This window comes from Vanessa cardui, chromosome 4, assembly GCF_905220365.1.
Source record: "Vanessa cardui chromosome 4, ilVanCard2.1, whole genome shotgun sequence".
Taxonomy (NCBI): Eukaryota; Metazoa; Arthropoda; class Insecta; order Lepidoptera; family Nymphalidae; genus Vanessa; species Vanessa cardui.
The window spans coordinates 8,771,780-8,793,900 of NC_061126.1; the positions used below are offsets into that span (position 1 = coordinate 8,771,780).

The following is a 22,121-nucleotide window of genomic DNA, read 5'->3' on the forward strand; positions in this document are numbered from 1 at the left end:
ACGTTTCTAAATTTAATCGATAAAGAAGCCGTTTTAAAATTTTCATCATCATAAATTATTATTAATAACTTATAGTCATGTATGCAAACCATGTATAATGCAATGTTATTAAAATAATTGAGCTGAGATGGCCCAGTGGTTAGAACGCGTGCATCTTAACCGATGATTGCGGGTTCAAACCCAGGCAAGCACCACTATATATATGTGCTTAATTGTGTTTATAATTCATCTCGTGCTCGGCGGTGAAGGAAAACATCGTGAGGAAACCTGCATGTGTCTAATTTCATCGAAATTCTGTCACATGTGCATTCCACCAACCCGCATTGGAACAGCGTGGTGGAATATGTTCCAATCTCTCTCCTTAATGGAAGAAGAGGGCCTTATCACAGCAGTGGGAAATTTACAGGCTGTTACTTTACTTTACTTTACTTTACTATAATAATTATCATCAATCGACATCTTAATCAGACGATTATAGTTTCATAGATTTTAGATAGTACAAAAATATTACCCAATATAAGCTTATCAGCTGGATATTCAAATCTCTCATCATACGGTAGCAGTTCCGCTTGTTCGTCAATACCGAGATCTGGATTAAGCGATCTCGTCACCCCCTCTTTGAAATACAGCAATCCAGCCGCAGCTAACTCTTTCCTAAACTGTTTCTCTTTACGGATCTTCCACACGAGATATATAATTAACAAAACTAGACAGAATAATATCACTCCAATTATACTGAGATATACGGCAGATTTAAACGGTGATTTCTCTGAAAATGTTACAAGAATTAAACATAAATAATACATAATTCAAGTAGTATGTGAGTAGACAACAAATATTTTACCTTTTATAATCAGATTGTAAGACCTTTGCTTCGTAATGTCAGCGCTTTTAGCCTCGCATTCGTATTTGTTATAATCGTCAATCGTTTGTTTTATATAAATAGTCGAGTTAACAGTTGTGTAATTTAAATAGTCCACGAATATATCTATGTTACTATCATTCTGCAATACATCGCCGTTCTATGGAAAAGTAACATATTTATCAATTATTTTATTTGTTCACAGTTATCATTCAATGTTTAAATATAAGTCGAGATGGTCCAGTGGTTAGAACGCGTGCATCTTAACCGATGATTGCGGGTTCAAACCCAGGCAAGCACCGCTGATTCATGGGCTTAATTTTTCTTTGTAATTCATCTCGTACTCAGCGGTGAAGGAAAACATTGTGAGGAAACCTGCATGTGACAAATTTCATAGAAATTCTGCCACATGTGTATTCCACCAACCCGCATTGGAACAGCGTGGTGGAATATGTTCCAAACCTCCTCCTCAAAAGGGAGAGGAGGCCTTTAGCCCAGCAGTGGAAATTTACAGGCTGTTGTTGTTGTTGTTTAAATATTAAACGTGAATAAAACAGTTTTGATGTTTAACTTATTGTACACCGAATAAATGAGTGAGTTTATTATATACAATAAAATTAAAAATTAAATTATTTATTTCTTACTCGACGCCATGTTATAACGGGTGGTGGAACAGCATCAGCTTGGCAAGACAGCATTACGGGCAGGTATGGATTTACTTCTTGATCTACATCCTTCTCTGGCGCTGTTATTACTGGCAGACGAGTTGCTGAAAGTAATATGCTTTAATGTTGTCTTAAATTTTCGCGATTATTACACATTTAAATAAAACTAGTTATAACGGATTTTAATCGCGTATATTAATTATTTTGGATATCCCGATAGACATAGACATACTATTACTATTAGGTAGTCTACCCGTGACCACGAACGCTGTAAAGTGCTCGAAACGTCGGGATGTCCAAAATAATTAATATACGCGATTAAAATCCGTTATAACTAGTTTTATTTAATATGCTTTATGTTGCAACAAAAGGCTTATTCCATTAAATCTTATTTCGACTTGTACTTGATTTGGTAATTTTATGGAAGACGGAGGAGACACAAATTTCACGATGTATTTGATTTCATGATGTCTTTGGGTATTATAGCATTCATATCAAGATTGACTTAATAGTATCTAAGATTTTCTGTTTTTGCACTTATTAGGACAATCTCCATTTTTTTTTTATAGACAACATCACATACATTACTCTGATCCCAATGTAAGTAGCTGAAGCACTTGTGTTATGGAAATCAGAAGTAACGACGGCACAAACACCCAGACCCAGGATAACATAGAAAACTAATGGTAATCTAAATCGACTCGGTCGGGAATCGAACCCGGGACCTCAGAGTGGCGTACCCATGAAAACCGGTGTACACACAACTCGACCACGGAGGTCGCCATCAATAAAATTTAAATTTAAATAATTTTTGACCAATACTAACATTACATATAAAACAAAATCAATAAAGGGCAATATATTTAACAAACCTGCAACCGTGAAGAAAACCGTTTGACTTTCACTAGAACTGTCATTTTTTTCTCCAATACAAGTGTAGTTGCCTTCATCTTCAATCGATATATTTTGTATTTCCAATATCGCAATCAATGAGAAAGGAGACGTTCTTACTGTCACTACAATGTATGTAACATTTTTATTTTGTAAATAGTTAACCGTATTAAATCAATTTTAATATATTAAATTATTAATCTAATTAGTATAAAGCATATTTGATTCCATCGTAGTATTTGCAGCAACAAAATCATGGAGTTTTGCAGACCAATATTATTTAATTTGATTGAACCTACCGGTATCTACCCTCGACCTGTTATCATCTCGTATCCATCTGACGTTGATAAAGTTATACTTTGAAGCGTAACACGCCATCCTCACTCGCTGCCCCTCGGGAAACCACGCCTTGTCGGCATTCTTCACTCCGAATCCGCCGGATACCTCATACACTAGAAGATTCCTGACAGCAGAATCATTCCCTATCGCATTGTATGCATGACATATTATGCTTCCTGACGTCTGTACTGGTATTTTGACGAGAGAGGACACCCTAATTATTGACTCTACGTCAGTATCGGTAGCCTGCAAAAGAATTTAAAAATTATGTACCTTATTTTTACACTTTGTTCAAAGCTAGAGTCGAGATGACCCAGTGGTTAGAACGCGTTCATTTTGACCGATGATTGCGGGTTCAAGTCAAGACAAGCACCATTAAATTTTAAATGTTGTATTTATAATACATCTCGTGCTCGGCGATGACGGAAAACATCGCGAGGAAAGCTGCATGTGTCTAATTTCACAGAAATTCTGCCACATGTGTTTTCCCACAACCCGCATTGGAATTAAATATAAGTCGAGATGGCCCAGTGGTTAGAATGCGTACATCTTAACCGATAATTGCGGGTTCAAACCCAGGCAAGCACCGCTGATTCATGTGCTTAATTTATCTTTATAATTCATCTCGTGCTCTGCGGTGAAGGAAAACATCGTGAGGAAACCTGCATGTGACAAATTTCATAGAAATTCTGCCACATGTGTATTCCACCAACCCGCATTGGAACAGCTTGGTGGAATATGTTCCAAACCTTCACCTTTTCCTCAAAAGGGAGAGGAGGCCTTTAGCCCAGCAGTGGGAATTTTCAGGCTGTTGTTGTTTTGTTGTTGTTTGTTGCATTGGAACAGCGTGGTTGAATATGTTCCAAACCTACTCCTCAAAGGGAGAGGACAACTTAGCAAACAACAACAATATCCTGTAAGTACAGGCTGTTGTTGTATATTATAAATACACTTTGTTCAAAGCTAACATGCGCGACGTGATAAGATACCTCGTAAGAATTTTCCTCGCCGGTCTCGTTGATGAACACCCACTTTATTCTTGGCAAGGGATACCCCATAGCCTCACACTTAAGCGTTGCTATTGAACCTAACAAATACTTTTTGTCGACTTCTGGTCCGAATTCAACAACAGGAGAAGCTAAAAATAAAACTCTTGAGATTAATTGAATATCTGTGTTTAACCTTTCATTTCAAACCTGACCCTAACCTCATAGTGATACGGTACCTTTTACTCTGATGTCATATGTTAAATTAGACGTTTCGTATTCATTGCTGGCGACCATTGTATAGTTTCCAGTATCTTCAATAGTCAAGGGATCTATATTGAGATAAACAGAATCATATCTCTTGGCAATTTTATATTTTTCTTCGTCTTCCGGCAAGTCTTTACCGTCTCGCAAACTAAGAATAATAACATAACAATTTAGTTTTCATTTGCTTATATAAATTCAATAATCTTATAATAAAAATATCATCTTCAATGTTACGAGTACATTATTTCCTGGTTACTTACAAGGCAAAACTAGCTGGAGGATATGCGTCCACGATAAATTGCAAGCGAATTGTTTCTTGCATAGTTTCGATTAAATCAAGATTTCTTAGAGCTGATTTCAATTTAACATAACCTTTTTTACCTATAAAATAATTTATAGAATTAATAATCGTAACAAAATAAATGAATTATAGGTAAGTACGCTATGGATATATATATATACTTTTAATTACATACAGATTGTTGTAGTTACAATATGTTTTGTATACTATTACATGTCGTCCTTGATCCTTAACAAAAATATCGGTACAAGTCTGCAATGTAATGTCTGTATAGTATAAACTCCTTTCACACCTCTACTCAAACACCTCTACTCAACAGGAATTCTTAGTCTTATGAGTGATTCATAGTAAAAATTAAATTCACGTCCGTGTTCGTCATTTATCGAGAAACACTCGACATATTTGTAGTTCACTTTCAAATCATCGAGCGGGATGGCTCAGTGACTAAAACTGGGGCATTTTAAGCAGTGATTGCGGTTACAATCGCAGGTAATCACCACTGAATTACCATGTGCTTATTAATTTGTTTATAATTCATCTCGTGCTTGGCGGTCAAGGAAAACACCGTAAAGAAATATGCATGCGTCTCTTTTCAATTCTACACCAAATGTATACCGCAGTAGAGCGGCTTGGTAAGAGTACCAAAAATCTAATGCTCAAAGGAGAAGCTTAACCCCGCAGTGGGATATGTACAAGCTATTCTTTACTTTTCCATCATCATAAAGTGCGCGCACCGTTCAATAATAATAATTACAATATCGATAGCGGCTCTACATCTTTTAGCATGTTTTACTCACCTTTATATATTTTTACAACTCTCGCTACACGATTATCGATAGGATTTGTACATTTGCATGTATAGTTCCCGGCGTCGTTTATCGTTGCATTCATTATGGTAATACTATTGTATAAAATTTCGCCTGTTATATTATGTTCATTTGACTCAATTCCAATACTCTCCTTTAAAAATATAAATAAAGAAATTATTAATTAGTAATGAAACAAACTATAAATCCATATCCTTTAATATTTTCTAAATTAACTTATACTTATTTTCATGCCTGATTCTTTACTTAAATAAAACTTAAATACATACGATAAATATGTATGTTACATAATGAGTAAGTTCATGACTAACCTCTGATGGTTCTGGCCGTGGAATATTCCATGTTAATTTGACAGCCGAATTAGTTGTGTATAATACTGTGCAGTTGAGGGTAAAAGTTTCACCCTCCAAGAAATACCTTGAATTCATTATAATCTTTGGCGTCGGAGGTACCACGTTTTTATCTTGAAAAAAAGGCAGAAAAATTAATGTCAGTCTAATTTACAATTTTTTTTTTTATTTTAATAAATACTTTAAATATTTTAGGGTTATTAATTTATTGGAAAACAAAACAAATTACTTCGAAAATATCTAAAAAGTCATTGAAGTGCTATTAAAAAATACTGCACGTATTACGTTTTTAATTTTAGAATAATATTAGAGACATTAATATTTTAATTGATTTTATTTGAATGAAATTAATATTATCATAATTCTTAACAGTGTCAATACTTTTCATAATAACAGAATACAAAAACAAGCGCGATATTCCACAAAACTAAAAAATAAGCAGAGTGCTCAAGAGAAAATAAATATAACGTAAGTAAGACATGTATCCTGTAACTGTAAGTTCAAAGCAACAATCGATTATCAAACTGAAAAAATAATTGTAAAATAAAAAGAATATCATTATACTTTTTAATCTACCGCTTTATAGAAGTCGAACTTTTAAAATAAATATAAATTTAAAAAAATAAAAATTTCGAATCGAAAATCAAACTACCCATTCATTTATCTCTATCTGTATCTTTCTCGTATCTTCTTCATTACAAGATATATATATTTATAGCCCAACATACACTTTATCATATTATGTTTGATCTTTAATCACGAACTTAATAATACTGATTAGAATATGCAGTTTGTTTCGAATATATAATAAGAGCTGAATCGGTCTTCAATTTAACATTTATCAGTAATAATTAAAGTTATTTGTTAATTGGTTGCACGTATTCTACAGTTTACCGCTTATTTGACAACCATTCAAACAAGCTGCAAATATTTTCCCTCTCCCATAGAGTGAAGTAATGGCTCCCAGTTATTTCATTTTACAGATATATATTTTATAGAGTAATAGAAAAATATTTTCATTATTGATACCAAACAAAAAATAAATTAATTAAATCGTGCAGTATTTGATGAAATAGCATCCGAAAATAACGCGTTCCATACTTTTTACTTTTTCTAAAATAAATGTGCAGCACTTACACAAAACTATATAAGTGCCTACTTTCTAAATGAAAACGGTCACATTATAATATTAAAAAAATTGTCGTTAGTTACTTGTAATACATAAAAGGTCTATGTATTTATTTATAATAATCGTTGATTTATTTTCTTCTAAAAATAAGTTAGTATACTACTACATGCTTAATTTTTATTGTACCAATTTTTAAAATTTTATTTATTTAAAATTCATAATGGCTGTTATTGTTTATACTATAAATTAATACTGATTTGCGATTGGAATTAAGAAAAAATGTTTAATGCCGTTTCTTAGTTTTGCGTATTTTTCTACTTACATTTGCATTTAGAAACAACAAAGCACTGTTTACTCGTATACTCAAAACGTGCCAAGATAAACAATGTTGCTATGAATGGCATATCTTAAATAAACTAAAATTTATCCTCCTACACTGTTCGTTCGCCATTGTTCGATCTTAAATCTATATTAATATACTAGTGCAAAACGGGTCAATAAAAATACAAAACGTGTTATTAATGAAACAAAATTAATACAATAACAAAAAATGTTAAATTATTATAAGTTAGTAAATTAGTCTTAATTATATTAAGTGAGTGCACAAAGATCATACAGAGCACCACACCAAGTAAGAAAAGAAAAAAAAAGTACAAGCAGCAAGCCGATATACGCAAAGGATTAACTTTGGTTTAACACTGAATGTAATAACCATCACACCACGCTACCTCGTTACGTGACATCAAGATATCAGCACTATCTACTTACAAATTGTATATTTCGTTTCATTTGCTTTTCCTTGGTGTCCTTCGCATAAGTATTTACGCGACTTACGCGATTTCACTAAAAATCCAATCTTTGGAGAGTATTTTGAAATTTCTGGTGTCTTGTTACTCTGCTGCTATTGTCAATATTACCAAATAAATAATGTGTTGTTAGTAGGAACATAATTACCTCAAAATTATGTTTTTCAATTTTTTTATTTAACTCCATATTTTTAATAAGGTTCATAATACTATTGTTTCGTTTTTTTTTTAATAAATTAACGTTAAGAAAATTGAAAAACATTATTTTACTACGTTCATTGCAAAAAAAAATGTAAACGTATGCGTCATAAAAATAATTGTTATTTAAAAATAATTAAATATTTTTTTCCAGTGAACGCAGCATATATACGTTAAGATAAAATCACACATCATCTAATCACCTACATTTATTTACAAAAACGTAGCTTCGATCCGTTAAGCCTCGTCTCTCAAAGACACAAGTGAAAATAGATAATGTAACATCCAAGAGATTGTTATCGAAGGTGAACCCGATTTTGGGGCTAAAATTGTACACTCTGTATTCATTGTCTGCAAATTCCTGAATATTAAGAATGTTGTTATGAAATTATCTCAAGCAATCAATTATTCGAAGTTACATGCCTTAGTTACTTTAGGTCTCGCAGCATCAAGCGTTAGTTTTATTCGAAAGCCTTTAATGAGACAACGTCAGTTTTAACATGCATTTTTTATCGTTTTATCTTTTCCGTTATAATAATCATCGATTTTCGTATTCGAATCAAAACAGTGATCATTGCCCCATTTCACATTTATGTTATGACTTGTTAAGTACATAAATTAGATTTTACGAACCATGCATGTGTAATTTGTAAGCTATTTGTTTTGTAGGTTTTATAAGTCAGACATAATATCTGTCTAAAGCAATTAATGTATTGTTTTGTTAAAGTTGTTTATATATTTTAGTAGTTATTATATACATACCCCTAACAACGTAACGTTAACGTCGGGTGTTGTAGGTCTACATTCGACTAAAATAGTGGTGTCATTTCTCGTTATTACGACCTCCCTCATAGGCGCTAGTAAGCTATTCGTTTCTAAAAGTACCACAAGTCAGCGTTTATTATTAATGAACATGATTTCATATATAACTAATTGTTAAAAGGCAAAAAAATAGATCTCACCATCAACGTAGATGTAAATATATGAAATGTTGTTCGTATTTATAGGTTCCTCCATTATATTTTTTAAAAAATCAGTTTCGTTCAGTGATTTATTGAAACAAGCGTAATAACCGACGGTAAATTTATCAACGTTGTATAAATCGAGCGCGGACTCAAATGCGTTCAGATCATCGGGACTCGATACGTCTCTTAATACCATTTCAAAAGACCCTGTTTTCTCTTCCCCAATTTCTTGTTGCTTTATTTGTACCGGATGATTCCATTTACAATATATTGTGAAGTTTTGGCCCTCTTTTAAAATTATTTCATTTTTATTGGGTATTATTTTCGGACCACTCATTTCGTTATCTGAAACCACAATTAAGACTTTTCTTATTTCTATTTATTCATCATAGATCGCTAGACAAAATCTACTACTTATAAATTTGGAAATAGTTTTATAGACTACTTAAAAGTAACACACTGTAACTTATTTTCATAAAATCTTAATAAAAAACTGATGGCTGATTAATGTACAAACACATACATAGATACATAACCAGTAATGCCCTGCTAAATGTCACTCAATAATGCAACCGCACCTACGCTTCTAAAATGAAAAGAAAATGAGCGCTTCATGGAAAAATTCTCACAGCCAATTTGTCAACGTAACATGTAACATCATCCATCGGTAATGTTAACCAAGTAGTTAATCATGTAGGGAAGACAAACATTAACAACCTTGGCGAGAGTTAGTTTAGTGTTACAACGTACCGATGGCGGGGAATATAAGTAACGAATTGAAGTATGACGGAGGAACATTGGAACAAATAAGCCTATCATGCTAATGGTACATGTAACATAAGACGAGGTACCGCAATGTATTGAAAACTCTATTAATTAGCTCGTGTTCGGGGTGTGACAAACAAAGGTGCGGTCAGCATTCGGTAAATTAATCCTACCAACAAGATGGCGAGTGAACCACTCTGTCGCTAGCTGATAACAATTGATTATATCAAACTTTGGAAAAGGAATTACTCAATTAATTGATTAGGATCCCGCGGACTAACTTGTTAATGTTTTAGGTATTGCAGAGAAATAACGTGACCTATTCATCAAACTTAATATTTTTAATACGGTTTTACCTACAATATATAAATAAGATAATATAAATATATAAAAACGACTGCAATTAACAGGACAAATATATCTTAAATTAAATTTGTTTGCATCTTATATCCTAATTAAACTTTTAGGTAACAAAAAATACTAACTATACATAATAGATAAATAAAAGTGATTCGATATTTTTGTCCCTCTTACGTTATTACTTAATCATTTTTTTAAATATCAATTGATAATTATATCCGAACGTACTAGATCAAATTCTAAAGCGTAAAAGATAATAATGTTTATTTACATAACGCATTTAAAATTATGTATAATTGATATTGAAAAGGTTTAATACTGAGTCAATTTACCGGGAAGTGAGTAAGTAGTAACTGAATGCTATTGTACAGCTTATATCGTATATCACCATGAAACTATCGAAACCGATTTCGAAATCATATGTCACATTATTTGGAAACAAAGGCCACGATAAGCATTCATTGTTGACGAGAAAATGGGAATTTCCGTTTTTGTTTTTTTTTTAATTAGTATGCTATACGCCATTGAAAAATATAAAAAAGCCGATTAAAGACGTAAGTACTACTTCTAAACCAAATTTAGCTAACACATATAGATGTAATCACTGCGCGCTCACTTTAAATTGTCCTTAAATTTTAATAATAGTATAATCTATTGTCTATATATATTTTGCGGTCTTTATTCTTACACTAATTATCTCACACACATTATGAAAACTTGTAAGCACGAGAGTCACTCATACTAATGCACGCCGATAAAATCTAACGTAGTGGGGCGCGCCTTCGTTACTGAATAGATCTCTAACAAAATGCCTCCGATTGCACCTCAAATTTCTAAATTAAGATTCAGAAGTTTGTTTATCTCTGTACCGTGTGGTTCGCGGACAGATTATTTGTTTCTTTATAATAATTTATTTTAAACCTACAAGTTGCGTCAAGAAGCAAAGTGTTTTTCAAACTTTAATTTTTACAATAAGCTTAAAAACAACTGGCGCTTCATTTTGTAAGAGTTATCTATCATTGAAATTCAAAAATAAATTTCATATTGATACTTTACTCGTTAGGTATTATATTTTTAGACATTTTTGTAATGATAACTAAGTAATACTTAGGTGTTACTTAGTTATCATTACAAAAATGTAGTTTATGTAATAAATGTTGAAAATATTTATGTATGTATAATTCTTTATCTTTTTACTAATAAAAAGATAAAGAATTATACATACATAAATATTTTCGAAAAACATCCCACCCAGGTAGTACTTATTTAGGGAAATTCGCGTAATAAAATATTCGAAAACATAACTATCTGCAAAAGAGATCTTTGCGTAACACGCTATGTTTGTAAAGTCGTGTTGCTATTCTAAAAATATATGAAGCATATATTTTGGCAGTTTATCTTTGACTTTATCACCCATCAAAAGACATCAAGTAGAAACGATTATTTCTTGTTGCTAACAAGACTCTCGCCGAGTTAGCAAAAATATAACCACTTCATAATTCTGTCTTTTTAATAGGAAGTTAATATAGTAATATAAATCCATTGTATATAAAAGATATATATTATGTGTATATATGTGCGAAATATTATTGAAAAATCTGAATGAATTGAACTAGAAAATGAAATACCTAAGTTATTTATTTAAAAATCTGCAAATTTATACGTTCGTTTTAGACTTGTCTCAGTATAATAAAACTATTGTATACAACTGTCGCCGGATGTCCCCTTTAAGATATCAGAATATACATCCTGTAACTAAAATAATTGTGGAATGAGGCATTTCCTTCTATTACAAGCAATGAAGCAAAAACGTACACAAATTTTCGTTTTAGAAACCTATCCAATGGTCAACGTAAATCGTGATATTTATTACATTACATGTTTTAGAAGTCCAAAATTCTAGACATTGTCTATAACAGAAGCGCAAACACAATCTTAATATGTCTTTTTGTCTATATACACAATGCACGGATACCTAGTGTGAATGAAACAACGTTGAAACTAAATTTTAAATTATCACAATATGACAAGTTATTTACCCTCATAGACTACGAGTTAAGGTAAACAAACAACTTTGACCTAGAACACGACATCATTGGTCAAGGTCTAGAATAATCTATCATTTGCCTTTTTGAACTGTTCGAAACTAAAATAAGTCAATATTTTTTTTTTATGTTATAGGTTGGCGCCTGGCGGACGAGCATATGGGCCACCTGATGGTAAGTGGTCACCATCACCCATAGACAATGACGCTGTAAGAAATATAAACTATTCCTTACATCGTCAATGCGCCACCAACCTTGGGAACTAAGATGTTATGTCCCTTGTGCCTGTAGTTACACTGGCTCACTCACCCTTCAAACCGGAACACAACAATACTGCGTACTGTTGTTTGGCGGTAGAATAATTGATGAGTGGGTGGTACCTACCCAGACGGACTTGCACAAAGCCCTACCACCAAGTAAAATTTGGTGTTTTATGATAATAAATATATTATATGTGTTGTGTTTTATATAGTAGTTACTGCCCAATCTCGTGGAACATCTAAGATTTAACATTATTATTTAGGTTTGACAGTCACACAGTCAACATCTAGAATTTTTTGTAAATTTCAATTTAAAAGATACAATTAAAGATGTATAAGTAATAAAATATTTTTAATTATGATATATAAATGTGTACGAATATATATCATTTTTAAACAAGTAATTTATTATTTGACATAATACAAACACTATGTGTATGTACAAAATATTCGCTCATAATTCAAGTCATTCAGTCAAGGTTTTGTTTCTGTGTTCATTTCGCAATTTATCTTAATAATGTGAATAAATACTACCAGGAATTTTTGCAAGAAGCGATCGTGCATCTTTAACCAGCTCTACGTACTGCATACACCTCACCACTTTTTTTATTTTATGCTAATTTAGTAATGTCGTAAATACTAAGCTATTAAAACTTAAATATTGTGTTATGAAAATAAACGTATACTACTTGTAATTATAATGTATAGATAGTATATATTTATGAACGTGCATGTATTCTTATCTCATTGGACGTATAATATATTTAATCATATTATAATTATTCAATATTTTCTTAGTATTGTCGTAGTGCTTACTTTGAGTCCTATTCGCGAAAATTAGTAGAGATCGCTATTTAGCGATAAGACCTTGATACATCTTAACCTAGCCATAGTAATAATTTTTTTATTTTTTAATATGGTGTACAATAAAGTATATTTATATTTGTTTTGTCTGGGATATCTAAATCATATGACTTTTTCTCGTATAAAATTTTAGTAGTTCTTATTTAAGAAATAACTCAAAACTTAGTAATTAATCTAGATTTACTACATCATTTAAGTTACATATATTAATTTTTGCAATTCAATATACTATAATATATAATAACTACGAGAAAATTATTCAAATATTATAAAAATACTTACAATGTTGGTCTCTTGATTTTATTGTACAACTTAAGTCTGTCTTGAAATGATAAGGTTAATTACAATTCAAATATGATATACTGCATACTAACAAATAAAATTATATATAATAGGAATTACTATATCATAATAAACCAAAAGGTCTTATCGCTAAAACAGTGGTAGAATACAGGATATGTAATAAAATCATTAAGAATACATGCGTATTTAAATGAACACGTTAATATACATACAATAATAACCAAAGACAAATAATAAAATTCAAACCTAAATATGAAACCAAAAAATTCAATACCCCTTGAACAATTGAGCAACCGCAGTTACACAAAAAACTAAATAACAGACTTTTATATTGTATGGGCTGAAAATGGTTGTGTATAAAACGAAGAAAAATGGGAAGTTGTTATAAATGGGTTTATATCAAATTAATTAATCTTAATAAAAGCCTCATATATTAAAGCAATTGTTGAAACTTGACTCTAACGATAGTGTTTAAATAAACAGTATAAAAACAAACGATTAGAGAAACATGAGCATCCTACGGGTTTCCCAATCGAGCTTTATTAAGATGAGAGAGTCATGTGGTTATATCTTTTGTGAGGTCGAAGTCACAGTTATCAAATGTAAGCAGAACTGAGGAGGTAAACGCAATCATACTACATATGTAACTGCATAATACTAGTAATAAAATTTTGTAGCAATTAGTAACAATTTACGTTTCATTTAAATTAAATAAAACAAGTTTGCTTACTTTATATTTTCGCGACTTCCAAAACAATTCCATATCATAAAAAATCATAAGTTCCTCACTTTGGCACAATGTACTGAATACCAGTATAATTTAAATAACGGATAGCTAAATAAACTATAGATAGTCTACACGATAAATTTATTTGCAACTGTCAATGATACAATAACCTGGCTAAAGCTGAGAGAATCATTTCAATTTCAAATTATAATAGAGATTCAATTGTTTATTGAATGTTTAGTTTGTCTCAAAAAAAAAGTCCACTATATCAAACTTTCACATATCTGATGACTGATAAAGCCAAATGTTGTATATTGTATACAAATTTACTCGTATAGTTATATAAAGATATCATGTTTATAACTGAAGATTATTTTATAAAAATATAATACGATTATTCGTGTCTGAGCTGCAGACATTATGTATCAAGTTCCATGTTTTATTTCTTAAACAATACATTGTGTGACACATTCTGGTACAGGCAGTCATTTTTCATATTTTTATTACAAAATTATTCAATGTATTCCTGAAAACGTCCGCACAGACTCTATTACGTAGTTGATAGTGGATCATAAGATCAAACTATTTAAGCTATAACTAAGTGCAATAATAAAAACAAAACTACAATATGTTTTTCACTCCTTTGATATTTGTATGCAAACAAAGTACTTTTGGCCTTCACTACTATTTATGTCCTAAGTAACAATTTCAACTAAGATTTATTTTAATATATTATTTAAGTACAAGATAAGAACCCATTTTGCCTTTTTATTACATGTAACGATAAAATTTACCTTACTATTGAAAAACTTTTTTTTATTACAAGATTTTAATTAACGTTTTGTTAGTATGCAGGGCTCAATAATTACTACTGAATATTAAACCAAGTCCAACCAAGCAATACTGTTAAATTTTGCACAAACTGTTGGAGCCGCTGACGGTTACATAATAAAATGGTCTGCTTAGTTTTGTCTGTTTAGATTCGTAAACATTATTTTTATGAAGGGTTTATTTTTTTTTTAAGCTAAGTTCTTTACTGCTCTCTATACCATTTGGCGAAAATCTTTTATCATTATTGTGTATAATATGTGCAAATGTAAACTCGTGTATGTTTATATATAGACATACTAGTTTCCAACGGCAGCTTAGGATCACTGTCACAGAATAACTGCAGTAGAAACGTGGGGCTTTCAAGTCACGCCATGATTATTATAACCCTACCTACATTTTTAAAATTTTTATTTTATGTGAATATTTGTGTCAAACGGTGTAAATTTCATTATTAGTGTCTGTTATATAATAATATGCCACACAACATTTTCAATTTTTTTTATTTACGTTATATTCGTAACCGTAAAGTGTATACTTTATGTACTTCGAGTTTCTGATATGTTAAATAATATAAAATATTTCAATATGTAGCTACATAATATATCATATAATAATTACATTTATTTATACGTACATACATACATACATAATTTCATAATCGGAATGTTCCAGACTCAACTTTATATTGTGTTTCCTTTAACTCTCTATAACTACAACGAGGTAAAAAAATAAAAATATTTTTACTCATAAATATCCTTGTCATTTAATTATATATACTTATATTTTTAATTCAAGTAATAAGTTTTATACAATAGGTACTTCAAGTAGTAACTTCAAATGACTTATATTATATGTTGCACTAAATTTAATTATGTTTTTGAGGTACTTAGCTAACGACAGCTAATCATTTATCTATTTTTTTGTTTTAAATTTAATTTGTAGGAAACATATTGGATAATATTTTGGAATAAAAGTTGCCCTTGCAGATTTTTGACCTAGGCTCAAAAAGCGTGTTATATCGATGGTTTAGCTTATCAAAAAAATCTGATAATCATCGTTACATTATTTCGAATGAATTATATAATAAATTAGAACGTAAATATTAACCCTTCGAATGCCAAAGGTTTATTGTACGACCTTGTTGTACTTGACACGATAGAAAAAAAAATACATTTCGATTACAACAATAAAACACGAGGATATTAACCGTATATGACAAGTTCAAATCTGGACAAGCGTTAGTGACCTTTTAATTGCTTTAGTCGTGTTACAATTAATGTCGTACTTAGAGGCTAAGAAAAACATGTTCCGCCAATATCCTCTAGTGATGTAATCTGGAATAAAGGATAAACCATTGTCTCAAATGTAAAAAAACCTTTTGTTGATTACTTATCTATAATTTACTTTTAAATCACTCTTTACGACTTTTACTGTTATAAAATTATAAATATATCATGTCTGACGTCACATCGTCTTCTATTTATGTTTAGAAAAAATATAAAAACATTTTCAATAAAATCATTCTTTTCGGTTCAGAGTATTGTTGAATACAGAATCTCAATACCTTTTTACAGTATCAAATAAAAAAGGGAATGATTAATGATATCATATTTTGTGATTAAATACCTAAATTATATGTCCTATAACAATTTAGCTGGTATAGTTAAGAATTTTTATTTAAGATGTTTTCCGATTTATCAATAAATGCTAATTGATATGCTATAATGCTTAATTATTTATAAAAGATAAAATATAAAGGGAACTAAAAAAAATCGTTTTCAAAATTATATTAAAATACTTTATTCTAAATTTATTAAAACCAACATATAGAATTCGATCTTGACAATTTTTGCCTTGTTTAATGATAATATTTAATTTGAACATTGACTTGGATACGACCTTGAAACGGTCACCGCTTTTAATAGCAAAAACAGAGACAAAATCGTTGATACAATTGCGTACTAAAGACTTGATGAAAATAATCATGTATTGTTATAAAATAAGTCTGCGGCTATTTATATAAGTAGGAAGGTATAGCAGCTTTAATTTAAAGACTGCAGACAACGTTAAATATATAAATATCTTGGGTATAAAGCCTGTTTATCGCAGTTTGTTCTGTATATTTGTTCTAAGAATACTTAACTAATAAGTAGACACAAAAGCATAACTTTTCTTAATTGCAGTGCATAATCTTTTTTGATCTAAGTAACTATGACTCATTGTGTTTTGACTAATTCGCCTTTACACAAGATGCTGTGATTTTATGAGTCACGGATACAAAGCCCTTACTGTAAAACGAAGAGACAAATCAGTTCCGACTCAGACGAATACGATTCCTATGAGTCAACTTCATTCAATATTGTATATAGGTAGTACGATAGTAGTATTAATCCAGTCGTATTTATCAATAACAATATATTTATTATGCTCTGCTGATACAATATCCAATACTACAATACCATCTACTTTTTGAGGGACTTTTATACAATTTGAGGTTTTAAAAAATATTGTGTTAAACAATTATATTTAGAAACCTATAAAAAAAATAATTTTAAATTTCTGTATTTGATATGCTTGTATAAACAACATTAACTATAAAGTAACAAAAAACACTGACCATGTTTACTAATTTTTCGATAAAATAGTCGATTTAAAATGCTATTAGCTGTCTAATTTTATTATATTTACATAAATTAGATGACAATAAAAATAATTTAAACTTTCGACTAAGTGGCGTCGCATCAAAACAAACAAAATTAAGTTGGTAGCGCTCTCCGAGATGTGATTGGCTTCGATTAGGATGTATTAGTATTTTTTTTATCAGAATTTCTTATCTGTGCACAATTTGTTAACACAATTGCATAGCATCATTACATACTTACAAGCTCTCCATAATTCCATATGTTTTCTGTAAAGCAAAGCGGCGCTGACCGCTTACATTCCTTACTAAGTAATATATTACATTGTTATTGTTGTAACGTTAAATCTACTACTAAGCATTAATTTTGAAATTAGTCAAAAAATTATATGCAAGATGTTGCCGAAAGTATAGTGACAAGTTATTATTGGCATTGCTCATACATTATTCAAGACATTTTATATTAAAAGAGTCCAAGCCGCTTCAATGTTCGTTCAATCTATTAGCAATATCTTTATCTCGCATTAAAGAACAATCTATTGTAATAATAGCTTTGTGATGGATTCTAAAAATGCTATTATTATATAAATTTCAATGCTTTATACATTACCCCCACAGACGATACTAATGGCCTTTCGTCATTATTATTTTTTTCACCGCTAAGTGAATTATACGCTTGTGCCTTATAGACACAACTAAAGACCATAAAAAATAAACGCAAAAAGTCATCACAAAACAAAAACGCAAGTTCATATCAACGGAACACGATAATGTAAGATTAATAAGTTGTATTACAAGTCAAGGAAAATTTATTTATATTAAAGGTCCACGTGAAACATATTGGAACAATTTCCTATATCCCGTCATACTTTAACAAGCTTACTTTAAAATTAAGTCACGTTTATGCAAACATTATTCAATAACAATTGAAACGGCTTTGGATTTTATACTAATAACAGAAGTGCAGCAAGAACTTATACAAATCCTTAGTTAGAGTAGTGACATGTTTCCATGAATAGTTAGAATTATTTCATACAGTTAATCCAAAAGGTTAAGATAAGTGCTCAAACCTGGTCCTGTGGAGTTGCTAAATGACTTAACATTCGGGCATGTTACTATTATTCCAACAGCAACTGTTAATAACTGCCAGCTCCGGATAAATATCATTTTGTCAATTTTCTTATAAATACCAAAGTAAAATTTTAAACGTATGCATTGGCTCCCATGCGTATGTTATTATAAAAACCGTATTCCAATCGTACGGAACCGATTCGACGGGCTTATTTTAGTTAAGTATCCAATCTATCGCAGTTCGAAAACAGACATCCTCATCTCATTCACAGCCGATGAAAACACTTAAAAACTTTAGAATCACTGAGTCACTTCTCGTTAAACTGCGCTGTAAATATTAAAAATATAAATTCACATTTTGAAACTTATGCTGACACTTTTCGAATTTGTTTGCAGTATGGTAACATATTAAAGCTTGATATAATTAGGTCACAGTAAAAGTATAAACTATTGTTGAACGCGGCACGTGGCGAGTGAATCGGCAACGCGGGCAACTCGCGGCGTCTACTCCGACGGAATGTACGAACTACAATCGTCCAAACACACACGACCATGCCCCGGCCACGGCGCGCCCGCGTCCGTCACGACTCCTAGCCAGTCGCCATCAGACGAAGATAAAACCATATCGGTCACCACACAACGAAACGAGACAAAACTACCAATATTTGAATATTTATCAAACACATTTTCACACTATACCGTATATCGGCGTCAGTTGTATGCATATACCAACTACTACACTAAAACAAAATGCCTAATTTGATGGTTAATGGCGACTACTCTTGCTTAATTCAGTTTTGTGCATACGAAAAATTAAAGCGATTATTCTGCGTTGATAAACGTAATTTAGAAAATACATTTCTCCAGGTTCATAGCATAAAAAGTGGCATAAAATATATTTATTACTTTTTTATTTTGTAAATAAACGTATCACGTACAAAAAATGGGAAAATCTTATATTTTTAACTTTCAAATTGGAACCTTTTGAAATTCCTATATCATCAAATTGAAACTACATTGATTTAATGTACAATAATAAGATCGCCTTCGAAGATTAATCGCTTTAGGAAAACTACCTACGAAACATCTTAATCAAAGTTTAATCATCGTTCCTCTCCAATAATCACCGATTATGATGTCGAGTGTCATTCTAAAATTAAATTATTTTTGGATAAACATCAGCTTACTAGAAAGTATTGTAAATTTTGAGCATATCTTTCCTTTTCTTATCTTCTATCTTTTATTTAGGGAAGATGTTTTCATAGAATTATTTTTAACAATCTATTATAATAAATAATTATATCTAAAATGCAAAGATATTCGACTTATATTATTAAAATTATACAAATTTAGTTTCATTCAAATACTTTTACGATAATCACAAACGTACATAAGTCTGATTTCCTCTATTAGGTACATAAAATTTTTTTCATGCAGATTATTTATCTTCGTTACTAACTAAAACTTACTTTCAAAGAAAAATCTGGCGTTTAATTTCTTTAAATAATTGTTTACTTGATGTAATTGTTTCCTAACTAAAAACGAACTCATGACTCAAAAAACTATATCAGTAATAATTACTACTTCTCTTATTTTTTATATTTTGCTTTCATAAATTTACTTTTAACCTATACAAAATAGGTATTAAAGCCTGTTGTTTCTTTTGTGTTTTTATCAATTACAAATTGCAATTTGTAACTTATGCATAAACCGCTGCTCATGTTTTTGCCAAAAATATCTAAATTTTGAAAAGTATACAAGGGGCAGGAATCTTTAATCAAAATGAGTCTTAGTCACTTGAAATAAAAAGTTATTATTATTATTTAATTTTAAATGCAACAAAAAATGTAGTAAAACAAAAACAAAATACACGTCGAAATAAATATAATGTAATAATAATCATGGTCCTATACTATATATTTTTTCATTGCACTAAAATTGAAAATGATGATATCTTGGAGAGCATTCTACTATATTAAATGTATAAAAATATAATAGCATAAACTATATTAAATGTCACAAATTAACTTAAATTTTTATCCGAATTAACTTTTAAAAATAGCTTATACAAATATCTAATAGTCAACCGACTTCAAAAAGGAGGAGATTATCAATTCGTCTGTACTTTTTTTTATGTTTGTTACCTCATAACTTTTCACTGGGTGGACCGATTTTGATATTTTTTTTTGTTTGAAAGGTAGTGCTTCCCGTGAGTTCCCATTTTAATTTTATCCTGATCCGAGGATGATATCCCTATGAAAACGATATAAGTCTTAAATTTGCATTATGTATGTGCGCGATAAATAGGTGAATAGGTATCTCAAAATTGTGCCAACCAATTTAATGATTCTTTTTTTATTATAAACGATATACTTCAAGGGTAGTTTGATGTCGAGATGGCCCAGTGGTTAGAACGCGTGCTTCTTAACCGATGATTGCGGGTTCAAACCCAGGCAAGCACCGCTGATTCATGTGCTTAATTTGTCTTTATAATTCATCTCGTGCTCAGCGGTGAAGGAAAACATCGTGAGGAAACCTGCATGTGACAAATTTCATAGAAATTCTGCCACATGTGTATTCCACCAACCCGCGTTGGAACAGCGAGGTGGGATATGTTCCAAACCTTCTTCTCTGAGGGAGAGGAGGCCTTTAGCCCAGCAGTGGGAATTTACAGGTTGTTGTTGTTGTTGTTGTAGTTTGGTGAAAGTTTGGTAAGGTTCTGATCATAGGATCCATGACAAAGACAAAAAAAACGGAAGGGAACGGAACAATTCTGAGGAGCACGTGAGCGATCCTTGGCCGAATCTTTTATTTATATGTTATTTGGATATTTGAGTCACCTTCCGTAACGTGGTTATGTTCATGTAATTGTCATAGTCGAATATTATAATCAACTAGCGACCCGCCCCGACATCGCACAGGTGAAATACTGATACTAAATATACTACAGAATTTGTTTATTAACGATATAATATTGCAAACTTCTAAAATTACCAGTGTTTCTTTACTATATTGTTCATGTATTATATACACAAACTTGAACCACACTATTTATTAAAAGCAACTGCATCAAAATCCGTTGCGCAGATTTAAAGATATAGAGAAAGAGAAAGCGACTTTGTTTTATACTATGTAGTGATGGAACTCCTAAACGGCTTACAGTTAGGGTGCGATTTGGGGCAGAAATTCTTACTGTCTTTCATCAAATTTTGTGTATATGATGTTATGCCATATGATGTAAGACATATATTAGCTATTTTGCAAAGTTTTTTTACTGAGGTCGAGTACAGCTCTTTCGAGGGTGGTACCTTGTAGTTTATGCCGAATGACGTATTAAAGCCGCATTTTCGAAGGCCTATTTTTGCTTTATTCGAAAGTTTCTTTTGAAATGGTCCCAAAGTAGTTTCTAATAATAATAAACGACACGCTTAATCTATCCATATTATGAAAAATAGTTAGTTTAAATCAGCTTCACTTGAAATAAAAAAAAAAAATTAAACAAAACGAAAAACCGACTTCAAACAAAACACTATTTTAAACAAATGCACTAAAAGTAAATAAAATAATTGCATATTTAACAGTTTTTTTAGAGTCCTCTAGTCCTTTTTTTAGTCTAGGTAAAACGAAATGAAAAATATTAGACTACTTAATTTACGATTATATAATATACT

The 22,121-nt window shown here is 30.8% G+C and overlaps 1 protein-coding gene across 10 annotated transcripts in view; it reads right to left on the reverse strand.

Annotated features, from left to right (window-relative positions):
- Positions 1-19,040, reverse strand: part of LOC124544434 (vascular endothelial growth factor receptor 1) — a 31,702-nt gene extending 12,662 nt beyond the window's left edge. Inside the window, exons 1-14 of one of the 10 annotated variants that reach the window (XM_047122974.1) lie at positions 18,450-19,040; positions 8,584-8,931; positions 8,384-8,496; positions 7,829-7,982; positions 5,450-5,601; positions 5,109-5,271; positions 4,271-4,391; positions 3,983-4,158; positions 3,747-3,895; positions 2,718-3,003; positions 2,400-2,543; positions 1,507-1,631; positions 845-1,022; positions 512-769 (exon numbers count right to left, since the gene is read on the reverse strand). In XM_047122974.1, coding sequence (XP_046978930.1) covers positions 512-769; positions 845-1,022; positions 1,507-1,631; positions 2,400-2,543; positions 2,718-3,003; positions 3,747-3,895; positions 3,983-4,158; positions 4,271-4,391; positions 5,109-5,271; positions 5,450-5,601; positions 7,829-7,982; positions 8,384-8,496; positions 8,584-8,931; positions 18,450-18,546 — 2,464 coding nt within the window. In that variant the 5' untranslated portion in view covers positions 18,547-19,040. The other 9 variants (XM_047122976.1, XM_047122975.1, XM_047122977.1 and 6 more) reach the window with 9 other exon arrangements.
- Between the last annotated feature and the right edge of the window lie 3,081 nt (positions 19,041-22,121).